General features: G+C 31.9%; 1 protein-coding gene across 1 annotated transcript; it reads left to right on the top strand.

Annotated features, from left to right (window-relative positions):
• The first annotated feature begins 9667 nt into the window (after positions 1-9667).
• On the top strand, positions 9668-15110 carry LOC144559598 (uncharacterized). Its single transcript, XM_078308667.1, has 3 exons — positions 9668-9969; positions 10407-10691; positions 14555-15110. Exons 1-3 carry the CDS (start codon positions 9710-9712, stop codon positions 14721-14723), a joined length of 714 nt encoding a protein of 237 aa, XP_078164793.1. The 5' UTR covers positions 9668-9709; the 3' UTR covers positions 14724-15110.
• Positions 15111-15826: the final 716 nt, after the last annotated feature.

Below are 15826 nucleotides of genomic sequence, written 5' to 3' on the forward strand. Positions count from 1 at the left end.
GAAAAATGTAAAATTTAATCTGCAAGCACATTTTAACATATCTATCAAGTTGAACGGTTTGAATCGATTGTTTGAACTTTGAAAATATACAGTGTCATCCGATATCACCAAAAAAAGATGTCATCCGATCCCTCCTCATATATATAATTACCACTGCCAACTCTCAAAGTCCCAAATCCCAACCATGGTGTAGATTTTGAAGCATAGGCCTGATTACCTGAATTTACAGTGGGCATTGGGCCGTACATCTTAATTCAGTTTGAGAGTTCGAGTTCGAACTAATTTTGAATTGAACTGATTCGAAATTGAAGTAGGTTTTCGAACTAAAAAGAAGAGTTTGAGTTTAATTCGATGCGATTCGAACCAGTTTTGAACTAAACATGTTCGAAATTAAAGCAGAATTTAGAACTAAAAAGAAGAGTTTCGAACCGAGTTAGACTCAATTTGAGTTCGATTCGGAATAATTTCAAATCAAACTGAATTTGATTTGTTTCAGAATTGAACTGATTTGATTCGTTTCGAACCAAACTTTTTTTCAAATTAAACTCAATTAATTTACAAGCTACGAACTTTTTTCTTTTTTTGCACCTAGCACTGGGTTAGATATATATCACAGTAGTCGGACTCGGACATGCATCAACATGGGATATTATTTGTTAAATACAGTGGGCATTGGGCCGTACAACCGTACGAATCAGTTCATAGGTTGATGGGTTGGGACTTGGGAGTTGAGAGGGGACCTAGATTTATTGACCAACGCCTTTTCAATTTATCTAATTCTCTCACTACGAGAACGAGACACAAATTTAATTCTTTCACTTTACTATTTTTTACCCGAGCTAACAAAAAAGAAATGTTAAATGTTAAGACAATAACACACGTTACACACCAGACCAGACAAGCACAACAGACAAGTATAATTAAATAAATATGTACCAGTAGAGCAGCATACGCCCGGATCACCGGATGTTTTTCTCAGTAATAAGTTTATGACACGTCTGAGAAAAAAACAGATTAGAAAATTAATTACTATACATATATATCAGACTATGAAGTAGCTGTAGCTGTAGCTGTAGCACCAATGACATTCTCTGACCATCACAGAACTCAATTATTCAGCGGTGCTTTTAATTACTTTCCTGTGTTTTCAGAAATCTTTACTTTACATGCTCTTTCATCCATCATTTATTTCTCTTTTGTTTTTTGTTTTTCGTTTTTCGTTTTTGTTTTTTTCCTAAAAAAGTGGAATAATGCACCGATTTTCATTAAAATGAAAATCCATACATTATTCATTATATACCAAGCATCGAAACATAGTTTACCTAATATATAGTATTGAGCAATACCTAAAATCACAACTAAAAACAACAAAACAACCGATACAACCAACAAACCATACAAGCATAACAACACAGTTCTAAAACAAAAGCATAACGTTCCCAAAACATGAAATATAAGCAGTATAACCCCTACAAATTAAGGAATTGCAAAAGCCTGCATAGAGGAGCTGAAGCTACTATCAAAGTCAGAGTCTTCAGTAAAAGTGGTATCACCACAGGGGTGAAAACGGATCGAATACGGATCGGATAGTGATAAAAGTATAAAATCATATTCGTATCCTTTTTTATTTTCCGGATACGGATACGAATACGGATCGGATATTAATCGGATACGAATACGAATCGAATATTAGTCGAATACAAATACGAATACGGATATAAATCGAATTTCTAATTCGGATATATATATATTACAACAAGATTGTATAACATCAGTGGAGTGAATTAAAATTTTTAATTGTAAAACAACAAGTATCCACATTTGAAATCAGAACAAAACTAATTAACCAATGTGTTATTTAATAAAAATAAAATTACCCATCATAAACAATAAATTACATCAAAACTCAATTAATTAAATGAGAAAATAATTAAAAAAATGATTATTAGTATTTTTGAAAATTTATTATGGATTTTTAAACCTAAGATTTAACTTAATGAGAGAAATAAAAATTCAAGATGTTGTTTGAATGACGATGGGGTCTCATGACAGGACTTCTCACTCAGGGATGGCCACACAAATCCCACCTCTTAATTCTCCTCTCTCTATTTCTATTACAGGCAGACCCCGCCTGTATCCGAATATCCGAAAAATTATCCAAAAAATTCAAAAATTCGGATATCCAAAAAATTGTCCGAAAAATTATCCGATTATCCGAAAAATGAAAAATTCGGATATCCGAAAAATCAACGTATCCAGATTCGGATAATTATCCAAATCCGTCTCCGTATTCTCTTCCGAAATTAAAACCGAATTTGTATCCGTATCCAGATAAATCATATCCGTATCTAGATAAATCATATATGTATCCGTATTCGTATCCGCAAATTATCCATATCTGACTATCCGAATTCGAAAAATTCAAATACGAATCCGAATTCGGTCGGATAATATCCAACCCGTTTTCACCCCTATATCACCACCACTGGAACTGATCCTTGTGTTGTTTATTTTGGGTATAAGAATTCTAGATCAATTTGATACATTTTTCACTTTTAAATTTATAAAAACCTTAGTACACAATGATAGGTCGGTTGTAAGCATACAGCTTATCATTGTATTAAAATAGGTATCGATCCAAAGAAAATGGAAAATATTACTTTTTACTAAATTAATTAATTTTATAAGGTGCAATAAAAGTAAATGGGGGAATTGTTTTCAAATTGATTTTGTAGGTTCAATATCCGATTGAGAGTCTAAAAGTAAACAAAGCAATTTAAACAAACAAATAAAACGAGTTTTGTAATTCAAGAGAGAGAAGTCTAGGGGCTATTAGCATACAATCACTTGGTTAAATCCATACTTAATTGGTTTCTAAATTCATATTTGCTTTGACTAGGTTTCTAAGTCTTAAATATAAAAAATGATCACTTTCATGAATTAATGACGTGTCTAGACAATTCGGATTTCATGATTAAGTTCTTCACCCTAGCTATCTAAACCATAAACATAGGTTAGCCTAGTTTATCCCTAAATACCAATACTTCACAATTAAGTTCTTCATACGATATTTAGTTCAATTCTAGGAGTCCCAATTAAGGCTTCACGATTAAGTTCTTCACCTCAATTCAACATTTGTTTTTTGTGGTTTCGGACTAAGAATTAGATTTGGTCATTTCTAATCTCAACCTTAAGGTTATTCATGTACATAATTTGGTATCATCGATCCTTGCTCCTAATCAATTCAAGTTGTTTAAACTTAAACGGGATACTAATCAATAAGCAACACAAATCATGCAATCACACGAATAATAAAATCAACAAGAACAAGCATGCAAGCAGACAATCATCATAAAGAAAAATATCCAACTAAGGTAGATTTTAACATAAGTTCATGCTTAAAGCCTAAGTCCCTAGAGAGTAAATCTAGCTTCTCATGAGTGCGTTAACATCCAAGAGAAATACAAAAATAAACATGATAAAAACTAAGAAAAACAAGAAAGTAAATAGAATACACCCTTCTTCTTGCTCGCTACCTCTTGTCTTCACTTTGTTCGCTCGAGCAACCTTCAATCCTTCGCTCCAATCGCCTTGAATCACTTGGAGAAGATAGAAAAGATGATAGAAAGATGTGTAGAATAAAAGCTAAGTTAAAAGATGTGAATGAATCATGAATAATGGATAAATCCCTACTCTTAGTGCCTCCTCCTTCATTTATAGCAATTTTTGTGACTTTGGGAGTAAGCAAACAAGATCTGGAAGTGAATTGGCAAAGATTGCGTCAATTTGGCAATAAAATCTCTCCAAATCTAGGTTGGTGCGGCTGTACAAAATTCTACATTCCAAATTTGGACTTGTTTCCTTCATGAAAGTTGTAGATCTTTTTGTCCTGGTTCCGTCAAGCTTTCATAGGGATTGAAGCCTATATATAATTGAGGCTTATCACCTTGCTACAAGTATAGGGATTAAAGTCTATGTATCCATCATGGAAACTATCAGTGTAGACCCTATCGGTCCTTCAAATCACAAGAAAAAATTAAATTCAATTGAGAAGTAAGATATATTTTTTTATTCAAATCCCAAAATCTAGCAATAGCCAAGATTTTTGTCCCTAAAACATGAATATTCCGTACTTGCCCCCCTTTAAAAATAATTCTATCTTTGTCAAGCCATAAATTTCATAACACAACCCCTCTAATAATTTCAACAATATTAGATTTTTTTTAATGGAATACAATAATCTAACTTCCAAAGGTCACCTATAGAAACACCATCAAAACAAAAAAAAATTATACTGAACTATCCATCGCCAAATTGCTTGAGCAAATTGACAATTCGCAAAAAAGATGATCACCTGATTCCAGTTGAGAACAATATACACACTTTCTGCCACGTGTCCAACCCCTCTTACTCAACCTATTCCTAGTTAGTACTTTTTTTTTACCTTACCAACCATAAAAAAATTAATCTTCAATGGAATTTTAGCCTTCCAAATGCTTTTAAATGGATTATCAGGAACACCTCCAAACTCTAAAAATTTATACAGACAATTAACAGTAAAGTTCCCATGTGGGGTCCACCTCCATAATATTTGGTCTAAATTAGAAGTCAACATTACATTAGATAAACGAGTAACTAAAGCAACCCATTCCATCAGATAGGTACCTGTTAATTGTCTAGACAATTGAATATTTAACCTATTATCATGAAAAGCAACAACTACGATAATACCCCTATCATAAACAATCTCAAACAGATTAAGGAAATCAACACAGGATAATAAATCGCCACACCACCTATCTAACCAAAATATGACATTATCATTATTACCTAGCTGCCATGTGGTACTTACCTGTCCAATAGATCTGAATATTAATATGTCATTCCACAAGGTAGACTTTATTCTCCTTTAACCTGTAGAAGAGTATTTCTCAATAATAATATCTTTCTAAGTACTTGTTACTCTATTATCATAAAATCTAAAGAGCCATTTAGCTAGAAGAGAATTATTCATACTTTGAATATCTAAAATCTCCAAGCCACTTTGAGTCTTACTTTTGCATACTTTATATATCCCAAGCAATTGGTGAAGGTTTTTCTCCTAACCTTATTGCCACCTAACCACAAAAACTTACGTCTTAGCCTATCAAATTTATATCTGATCTTATAAGGCATTTTGTAAAGAGACGGCCAATATAATTGCTGAAACAACAACGTTTAACAATGTTACTTTCCCACCTAATTAGTGACATTAATTTATCTTTTCATATTTGTAACCGATTTTCTAACTTTTCTATTAAAGGCAACCAATCTGCTTTACTTAATTTTCTCTAATGTAATGGAACCCTAAATACCATTGTTTAATTTATTTCTCTTTTGTTTACCATTGTTTGATTTATTTATTTTCCATAATTAATTGTTTATCTTAACTATAGTCACATCGTCCATTTATTTTACTTGATTCTATCTAAAAAAATCAATCAAGTGTGGCAATTTAGATAAAAAGTTATTATACTTAATTGATTACATCTGCGTTTGTAGCAATGATTCAGTTGACAAGAGATGTAAAAAAAATAATGAAACAAAGAATCAATCATTCACAATATCTCGTTATTATAATAAATAGTTAAATACTGACAAAATAGATATAAAGGTTGGCAGAAATCTCATCTTGGGTTTCAGACTTGAGGCTTTCTCTGGAAACTGGAAAGGACTGATGAATATAATTAATAATCAATTAGCACATGCTTGCATGATTAACGGAACCATTTGATTATAATTGATTCATGCACGCAACGTGATTAAGGAAATCAGATCATGCATGGACGTGCCATAATGCCATGAACTAATTTGCTCCAAGTGGCCATGCAGGAACTAAAATTGAACATTTATAATCTTCTTCTTTGTCTAGCTAATTAATAAACATTAATTATTTTACTCTGTTTTAATTTCTCCAAGGAAACAGCTCAAATAAAAAAAGGCCGGTAGGGTGTAAACAGAGCGGATAATGCTAATACCATATTCGTATTCATCTTTCAATGAGCGGATACAGATACGGATATTAAATGCATATCAAAATTTAAAACTAAATTCGCCTTAAATAGATACGGATACTAAGTGAATAATTTACGAATATGGATATGAAACAAATAATTGTCGGATAATTGAGTTATACACTTTAAGATACAAAAGAGTGTCTTGTTGTTGTCTTGAAACAATGGTTAAAACCAATTTAAAAGAGACTAAAAGCATACTACATTTACAGGCTAAAGAATTCAATGGGAAATAATGGAGAGTGAAGAAATGAAGATAAAGAAAAAAGAAAATAGCGCTATTGTAGCACCATCACCAGCGAAAAAGAGATTAAATTGAAAAACGGATCGTATTATCATTTATCTCACAATCAAAACTGAAATGAATATAGGATAATTACATAATAACTTATATCCGGAGCAGTAAAGTTGGAGCCGGTTAGGAGCAATTTCGGATCTGAATAATTACGAATACGGATATTCATCTTCATGAAATTATCCGTATTCATATCTGCTATTATTTCACCGTATGCAAAAAAATATCTGTATCCGTATCAATAGGCAATTATCCGTATCCGTTTACACCATGGGTTTTTAAGAATAAATATATCTAAATATTAAAAAGAATCAAACATTCAAGTTTCAACCATACCATGATATCATCACTGCCAGATTTTACATGTTAAACTTTTAACTGTATAATTCTACTAGCATTTAATTTCCGGTCAAGATGCTCTCCTGGCATATCATGTTTATTCCTTCTGGCTTCTCCTATGACTGAGTAGCTAGAATAATGTCATTCACCAAGATTCAATATGATTGCTGTATATCTCACATTGGTCGTGCAGCATGTATATATGATATTTTTTTGAAAATAAAAAATATTAAAACAGAAGAGAGAAATAGAAAGAGAGTACATATAATTTTTCATTAGTAGAAACATCGTTAGAATTTTACCGATTCAAAAGTTTAAATCGGCAGAATTCCTACTGATCTAAATCCATTTATTTTTCTCTATTAAAATATAAAAGTTTTTAGAAAAATAAATAAAGTGTATTATAATTTAGATATACAAGAAAGACTCTATCTATGTTATAATTTTTTATATTTTAATAGAGAAAAGAAATTAATTAAAATTCCTACCAATCTTAACTTTTGAATTGATATATTTATCAATGGAAAACCACAGTTAGACTCTATTCCAATTGGGGGTACGCTGAGAGAAGGGAAGAGAAAAACATTGTGCGAAGGTGAGCTTTACCTCAAACTGAAGTTGACCGACGATTTCACCTGCTCTATAAGAGGGAAAAGAGAGAGAGAGAGAGAGAGTGGAGGTGAACAAACACTACGAAGGAGAGGCAAGATTAATGTTGTGTTGATTTTTGACGAAAACCTTCACTCCCAAATCAGGGTGTAATATTACTGTACAGATGAGAGCTTTCACCCCCGTCTCCTCCCTTCCCCTTCCATTAATGAGGTTTCACTATGTGTTTGTGGAGCACAACCTTACTCTTGGGAAGTAAATCAGCTGTGATTCCGAAGAATTACAGGAACTCTGCAATTCCCAATCTAACCATTCATTTCTCTTCATGTACGAATCTTAAAAACAAATAATTTACATGCACGAATCTCAAAATAGATGAATGAGTGGATTAGGAATTACAGATCCCTGTGATTATTTACTTTAGAATCACAGCAGATTTATTTCCTACTCTTGCTATAATTCTCTTTTTTTCACTAAAGAAAAAAAGTTCCTTGTATATATGATTAAATAATTTACCTTCCTATAGGTCTCAAGTCTGAACTAGTAATTGCCTGTAGATGCATGATTGCTTATGATCTGAATATTGACCAAATGTCTGAACCTCCTCACATGATTTGATCCAATCCACAACCTATATATATATATGAATGAAAGTATAATGATCCTCTACAATCATGTAATTATTTATTCATGACGACAGAAACAATTGGATTTGATGCTGCCATCAAATGCATCAACTTCGGTGCCTCTAGGGTTGCTTTTGAGAAATTTTAATAATTACATATCAAATCCAAAAGATAGTGAACTAATTTGATTGAATTGATTTTGTTATACTTCCTTGCCTTCAATATGCACACAAATAAATCTCCAAACTTTCAATTTAAAATGTCGACAGATTCAAAAATAAAATTAAAATGGCCCCTCATACCATACCTTCGGATAAAATAATCGTCATATTATTTTTTATCAAAATTGAAATGCTGATGCTGAAAATAGGCTTAAACGCTTAAAATTAACTTCCATAAAAAAATAAAAAATATATTACCACATAATTTGTAAATATACTTTGATTAAAAAATAGAATAATTATTTTAGTACTCACGCTACAGTACTCACACTTAGAGAAATGATATATTATGGTCCCACTAATTATTATTATAAAAATATATTTTATAGTTTCCACTAATTATTATTCTAAAATTCCAACAACACCCTTTCTCTGTGGTCCCTCTTTCATAGTTTCTGCACTCGTCTCCGCGTCAATCTTTCTTTAACAAAAATAGTTGACCTCATAGGAATAAATACTGCAGTGCTTAGATATAAATACTTTCAATATTTAGATATTAATACTTTCAGTGACATATATAAAAAATACTTAGATATTTATACCTTTGTAGATATAAATACTTAGAAGATAAGATATTAACACTTAAAAAAATATTAATACTTTCATGCGTTACTTGTTATGAATACTTCAAGACTTGTAAAAATTATTAATAGCTATGCACTGAAGTATTTCTCTAACAAAAATTGTTTACCTTATAGGTATAAATACTTCAGTGCATAAGTATAAATACTTTCAAGACTTAGTTATTAATAATTTCAGTGTCATATATAAAAAATACTTGCAAGTATAGGTATCAATACTTGTACGACGAGATATAAATACTTGCGTGATGACGAGCCTGAAAGTACGTCATCATGGATCTCATTTGAAAAAGAAAATTACATAGGTATTAATACTTTAGAAAAAAAAATTCAAATTGTGGAGTTTTTGCGGTCCCCGCAGGAAGTTATATTTCTGCATTTAATTTTCGGTTGTCCCTCGCGGGTACAGTGCGGATATTGTACTGTGGGTACTGTAATCTTCGTGTTACAGTACCCACGCAATAAATAATTGTTCATATCATAGGTATAAATATACTTACGTACATAGGGATAAATACTTTCGTTCATAGGTATTAATATTTTAGGAAAAAAAATTGAATTGTGGAGTTTTTGCGATCTCCGCAGAAAGTTATACTTTTACATTTAATTTTTTTTTTTTTTTGATAACTGGGCAGTAGCTGCCGAGTGGTACATTTAATTTTTTATAATTCCTTTTGCAAATATAGTGCAGATATTGTAGCGCGAGTACTCCCTAAAAAATAATCACAAGCCAATTAAAAAATATTATAACTTTACATACATTGGTCAGAAAATCTACACTAGTATATAGTATCTATATATCTAGAAAAACAAATTAAAGTACACATACCGAGGACAGTTTGGCAATTAATATTTAGTATTTTATTTTTAAAAGAGAATTATCTCTTTCATTATAAAGGCCTTTAATAAGATCTGTTCATCATATGATGACTTTCACCAAATTCCTCGGATCGATCCCATAGAAAAAGAGAGAGAGAGAGATATCATGTATCCCTTTACCTCAAGAGGAGGAGATCATCGTGGGAATGGGATAAACCATGGAGGTAATTTGGCCGAGAGTAGTCAAGATAATACCAACCAAAATCCAAACATGAATTCTCTTAGCTTCCGTACTTCTCCTTCTCTCTCCTCTCTCTCTCTTCCAACCTTTCCGCCATTAAATTATTTGAGAGATTGCACTAGCATAAGCATAGATCCGCTCAGACCTTGTTCTTCACAAACACACAGATCCATCAGTAATCCCTGGTAAATATTCATTATAATGCTACCTAGCTCTTTCTAATTCATTAATTCAACTACTTGTAACCAGATTCATTATATATCTTTTTCTAACCTAGATATAATAATTAGCATGTGTTTTCTCTCTGGTTTACTTGACTTCCTTTTCTAATTAAATTGCTCTTCAATTAAGTAAATATGATCAAGTAATATTGAGTACCTCTTTTCCTCTCTAAAAAGGAAAAAATATTTTGTTTTTCAAATTTTATTGAGTTAAAAGTTAAAACCTTGCAACTTCAAATGCATATATATACACACATGAACTTCATTGTGAGTTTGTGACCAAGAATACTATATCTCAGAAATTAACACAAATTACAGTATCTGAGGTATATATATTTACATAAAATTCTCAGTTTATAATTTATTTTCATTTGGATACCACAAATCTTAATTATATATAGGCCAAGAGATGATGAAGATAACAGCATTACAGTCCATACAAAAAGCTTATCCCCAGAAAGAGATCAAGTGCACCACATGAGCAACAACAGTACTAGTAGTGGCATGATCAATGTTGGTAGCACCTCTCTCTCCATGGGAGCTGTCAGAATGAAGAAAAAGGCGAGAAGGAAGGTGAGAGAGCCGAGATTTTGCTTCAAGACTCTAAGCGATGTAGATGTCTTAGATGACGGCTATAAATGGCGCAAGTATGGTCAGAAGGTCGTCAAGAACACTCAACACCCGAGGTACGTATGCATGCTCTATATATACATATACATTTCATGTAATTATTTTCAGCAAATGTATCTTGGAGCAAAGGATCATTGATAAATTGTTAAGACCATTTTGTTTTTCTCTTGTTTGTGTGACTTTGTGATATATATAGTATCTTTATTATATATTCAACATCTAGTATATATGTACATTGGTTAATTTGGTTCCCTGCGGTTTGGCATTATCAGCCTATCACTTATTTTTTTTATGGTATATGAACATTTAAGAAATAAGTGCACCGGATCATATTCGGTTTTGATATATAAATTAAGTTAATGTGCAAATAGACATATTCTTATCATTTCAACTTAGCGTAAGTCTAAATGTTAAAATCCTAAAAACTGTAATCTTTGTATGTGCACAATTAAACAGATTTATGCACAATTTTGTATCTGCATTTTAAAGACAAACATCGAAAGGGGGGTATTTGGGCATATAGATTGATGCATCAATTTTATCAAGATTCAAAAGTTAAATATAATTAAATCCTTAATTATGTGGCAAATGCTCTTTCTTCCCATTTTCTAAGCATCAAGATTTTAAATGATCTGTATACAACAAGAATGAGACACCTTTCGCGAGAATAAAAAAGTGACTTTTTGCGACGGACTACTCTCATTCTTCAATTTTTTCTTTTTGCGACGGTTTAGGGTAACAATTCTAGTCATTACTATGTTTTCCATCACACTAGTTCTTAATTAGTGTTACTTCTTCTGTTCTTGTAGTCACACTTTATGATATGTCTAATCCAAAGGAGCTTTTACCTGAATGTTTAGGTTTCACCAATAACATAGAAATCATTTCCCTTCAATCTTCAAATGCCTTTCTTTAGAAAAACTTAGGCTTAAAGTCAAAAGTCCTGCTGTCAAAACAAACTTTGATTGGACCAAAAGTTTATCAGGAGCAAGGAAAATGACTAGAAATAAACAGTTGATTTAATGATTTCTTTAAAATTTGTCAAAAGTCCTTCTGTCAAAACAAATTAAGTTATCAGGAGCTAGAAATGACTAGAATTCAAGATATAATATGGGCAACATAAAAGAAGGAAAGAACAAGTCAGCATAAACCACTTCCATGTTGAAGAAGTATCTAAGCTTTCCCTATTTTATAATTAATACTGATAAAATTTGATTTTTTGCCCATGTATATCAAGTAAAATTGTTTTTCCTTTTTTCAAAACTTCATGTTCCTTACCTCAAAAGAAGGGAACCTGATCATGTTTCTCAAGTAAAATTATTTTTTTCCTTTTCAAAACTTCATGTTCCTTACCTCAAAAGAAGGGAACCTGATCATGTTTCTCAAGTAAAATTATTTTTTCCTTTTCAAATACTTTGATATCTGTTCCAATTTTGGTCCATAGCCTATATAGAGAAAAGTTGTTTTTGTCCTACTTTTACTTTTTCTCTGTACCAGATGTATAATTGCATTCTTTTTTCAGAAAAAGCCAGTATAATTAGAAGCTTTCAGTCTTTCACAGTGTAAGTTAAGGAATTCATTTTTATCATAACACAAAGCGTGCAACACTTTAAGAACCCTCTAGACCTTTTTACTGTTAAATAAAAAGAGGCAAGATAGTTATCAGGATTTCTGTAGTGATGCTGCAAAGTGAGTGACTATCAAAACTGTTACACAAGATTTGCAAAGCTTAGAAAAGTTCATTTTAATTGCAATATTATATACTTGGATATTATTTTTATTTGAGTACTATTAATCATCAAATCTGATTTTTGTAAGCTCCAAATTAAATAGTAACAATAATGCACTTTTTATCATTCTCCAATATAATATTATCATCCAATGGTATTGCAAATGTTTCATATCAAGGAAAAGTAGAAAAAGGTAGGGTATAAGGTAGTTAGTTGGAAATTTAATATCTGTATTGAAGTGATATGAAGACAAGAAAAACAAAGAGGACATTGCCTAGTTTAAAAGAGCTATTTAGTGCAAGCTCCTTTAGCAAAGAAAAAAAAGGTTATTATCATATGATCAGCTTTGTAAGCCCTCTATTAAGTACTCGTTCTTTTTGAGTTAGATCTATAACCCCTTTAAAAAGGCAAGTGGTTGTTTTGTTTTGTTAGATCTCAAGCAAATCTAAAGCAAACGCAATAAGCGATGGTGACACCTTTGATCTAACGCGTAATAAAACAAACATATATATCACTTTCACCACCAATATAATAACAAGAGATGCACCTTCCATATATATATACACATGACAATTGAGTAATTGACATGTCCATTTTTTGAAAAGAAATTAAGGCTAGTATAGTATAGTATAGTATTTAGTATTGTTGAAGATGTAGTTTAACCTGGCCTGGCCTGGTGTAATTTTCAAGGGGTGTATGATTGGGGCCCCCATAGTGGGCACACAAAAGGACCATAGATGAGACACTGTCCCAGCCCTCAGTCTTATCTGATGGCTGAAGCATAAGTGCTCTCTCTGTTGTTAAGCCATTCATCATTTCTCTGGCCCCTTTTGCTGCCTCTCCACTACCTACTACTTCTATAGAGACCACTAGCTGACCATATATATCCTATGCATGCAATTTATCTACATTTCAGGACCTTGTAATTTTTTATTCTATATATAGCATTATAGCGAGCGTGAGCGTGACATATAATTAATTTTGGTGTTGGTGTAACAATAAGTTATGAGATACGTATTGGATGCATCTTTTAAATAAATGGGGAAGGCGGAAAATCAATGTACATATATTATATATAAAGTTTCTAAGAGATTAATCAGTTTTAAAATTTAAAAATAATTAACATGTCAAATATTATATATATATATATTGAATGTGGATTTCATATATATATATAGAGTAAGGCTTGGGTGCTATGGATAGCATAGAGGGCTACGGTGCTACGGCTCAATATTCGAGTTTTCAAAATCCTAACGGTTGATCCGAACCGTTCATCTTGTTCTCCATATTAATATGTGTTTGGAGACCAAATTTTACATTTTTTGAAAAAAATTTTACTATTTTTTTAGATAGGTAGAAAATCAAATATCTGAATAGTGCAGAATTTGTTAGATCAAGTGATTTTCTACCTAGCTAAAAAAATAGTAAATTTTTTTTAAAAAATGTAAAATTTGGTCTCCAAATACATATTAATATGGAGAACAAGATGAACGGTTCGGATTGACCGTTAGGATTTTAAAAACGCGAATATTGAGCCGTAGCACCGTAGTCCTCTATGCTATCCATAGCACCCAAGCCTTACTCTATATATATATATATATATATGTTGGGTCAGAAAAAACAAAGTGCACTAAGCAAGTAAAATTAAGATTTAAATATATATATATAAAAATTGCAAAGCGTGCAATTGTTGACAAGTGGGAGAGGAGAGGAGGAGAGGATTGAGACTTATGAAAGAAAGGTGGATTTGATGGCCTTGCAATCATGCACTTCTCTTCTTCCTGGGCCCCTTGCACTGTAATTTGAGTATGAGTGAGACCTCTTTTCATTTCACTTTTGCAAAGGGGTGGGGTGAGGGACATGATTTGATTCTAGTAACTTTTTGAGAATCTTACTGTAACAAGGACTTTCAAATAAGGTTTCATCATTATGAGATTCACAGGTAGATTTCAAGGGGCCGTTATATATATATATATATATATATATATATATATATATATATATTAGAGAAATATATATATAGAAGAAGAAAAAGAAAAAGAAAAAAAAACTTATTAATTACCTCTATGTTCATCATGATTTCCATTACCATTGGCACGACATTGCTACATGGAAAAGCAACTTGGTTGTATTCAAATCAATTACTTGGCTAGGTTATTATATATATTTTACTTTTTATGGATCATCAGGAGCTATTATCGGTGCACACAAGACAATTGCAGGGTGAAGAAGCGCATCGAAAGATTGGCAGAAGACCCACGAATGGTGATTACGACATACGAGGGACGACATGCTCATTCGCCATCACACGACGAGGAAGAGCCACAAACTTCTTCACAGATGAACTTCTTGTGGTAGCAGCCTCCAGCTAGCTAGCCAGTGTGTGTATGCACCAAATTTGGTTCATGTGTAAATGTTGACTCCATATATATGAATATGACCAAGGATCCATTCTCATGCATGTGGTATTATCAGTTACAACTTACAACACATGAACTTAATTGGTGCTATAAATACTGAGGTAGCATTCAAATTCTATCTCAGAGGCCAGTGCGGATATATATATTTTAATTTGCATGTGCATGTGTAATCTTGTAGATGTCCGTAGGTGAATTTTTTTTTTTTTTTGTTTAGGTGTGTCCGTAGGTGAAATTCTATGGAAATCGTTTAATTAATTTGGGTGTTTTTTATTTAGGTTAGCGGCTGTTGTCTTCTTATAATATAATAATAGTTGAATTATAAATATATTTGTGGCATTTATTATTATCTCTAACTAGTGTGTAAGTTGGACTTTTCTCAACATATATATATATATAGGAATATGTTAGCATGCTATGCATAGCATAGAGCCCCTCCGTGCAACGGCTCAATATTCGATTTTTCAAAAACCTAACGGTCGATCCGAACCATTCATCTTGTTCTCCATATTGATATGTGTTTGGAGACCAAATTTTACATTTTTTGGAATTTTTTTACTATTTTTTTAGATTTATTGAAAATCGTTGTTTTCAGCAAATCTGGACCATAACAAAAACATCGATTTTCAATAAATCTAAAGAAATAGTAAAAAAATTTCAAAAAATATAAAATTTGGTCTCCAAACACATATTAATATGGAGAACAAGATGAACGGTTCAGATCGACCATTAGGATTTTGAAAACTCGAAATCCGAGCCGTTGCACGGAGGGGCTCTATGCTATGCATAGCATGCTAGCATATTCATATATATATATAGAGAGAGAGAGAGAGAGATAGGCTAATATGCTTTCGGTAGCATATGGGCCGAAATACACACGGTCAAAATTTGAAATTTCGAAATCCAAAAAGTCGATCTGAACCATTCATCTTGTTCTCCATATTAATATATGCTTGGAGACCAAATTTTACATTTTTCTGAATTTTTTTACTATTTATTAAGCCACTTTGAAAATCGTTGATCCAACGGTTTTACTGTTTTGTT

The sequence above is a fragment of the Carex rostrata genome, chromosome 9 (genome assembly GCF_964058835.1).
Source record: "Carex rostrata chromosome 9, lpCarRost1.2, whole genome shotgun sequence".
Classification (NCBI taxonomy): Eukaryota; Viridiplantae; Streptophyta; class Magnoliopsida; order Poales; family Cyperaceae; genus Carex; species Carex rostrata.

What these genes read in the sequence shown, in the direction of transcription:
- LOC144559598 (XM_078308667.1), top strand. Translation starts at nt 9,710, where the DNA reads ATGTATCCCTTTACCTCAAGAGGAGGAGATCATCGTGGGAATGGGATA. An exon ending in AGATCCATCAGTAATCCCTG is followed by an intron (nt 9,970 to 10,406) that starts GTAAATATTCAT and finishes AATTATATATAG; the next exon opens with GCCAAGAGATGATGAAGATA. An exon ending in AAGAACACTCAACACCCGAG is followed by an intron (nt 10,692 to 14,554) that starts GTACGTATGCAT and finishes ATGGATCATCAG; the next exon opens with GAGCTATTATCGGTGCACAC.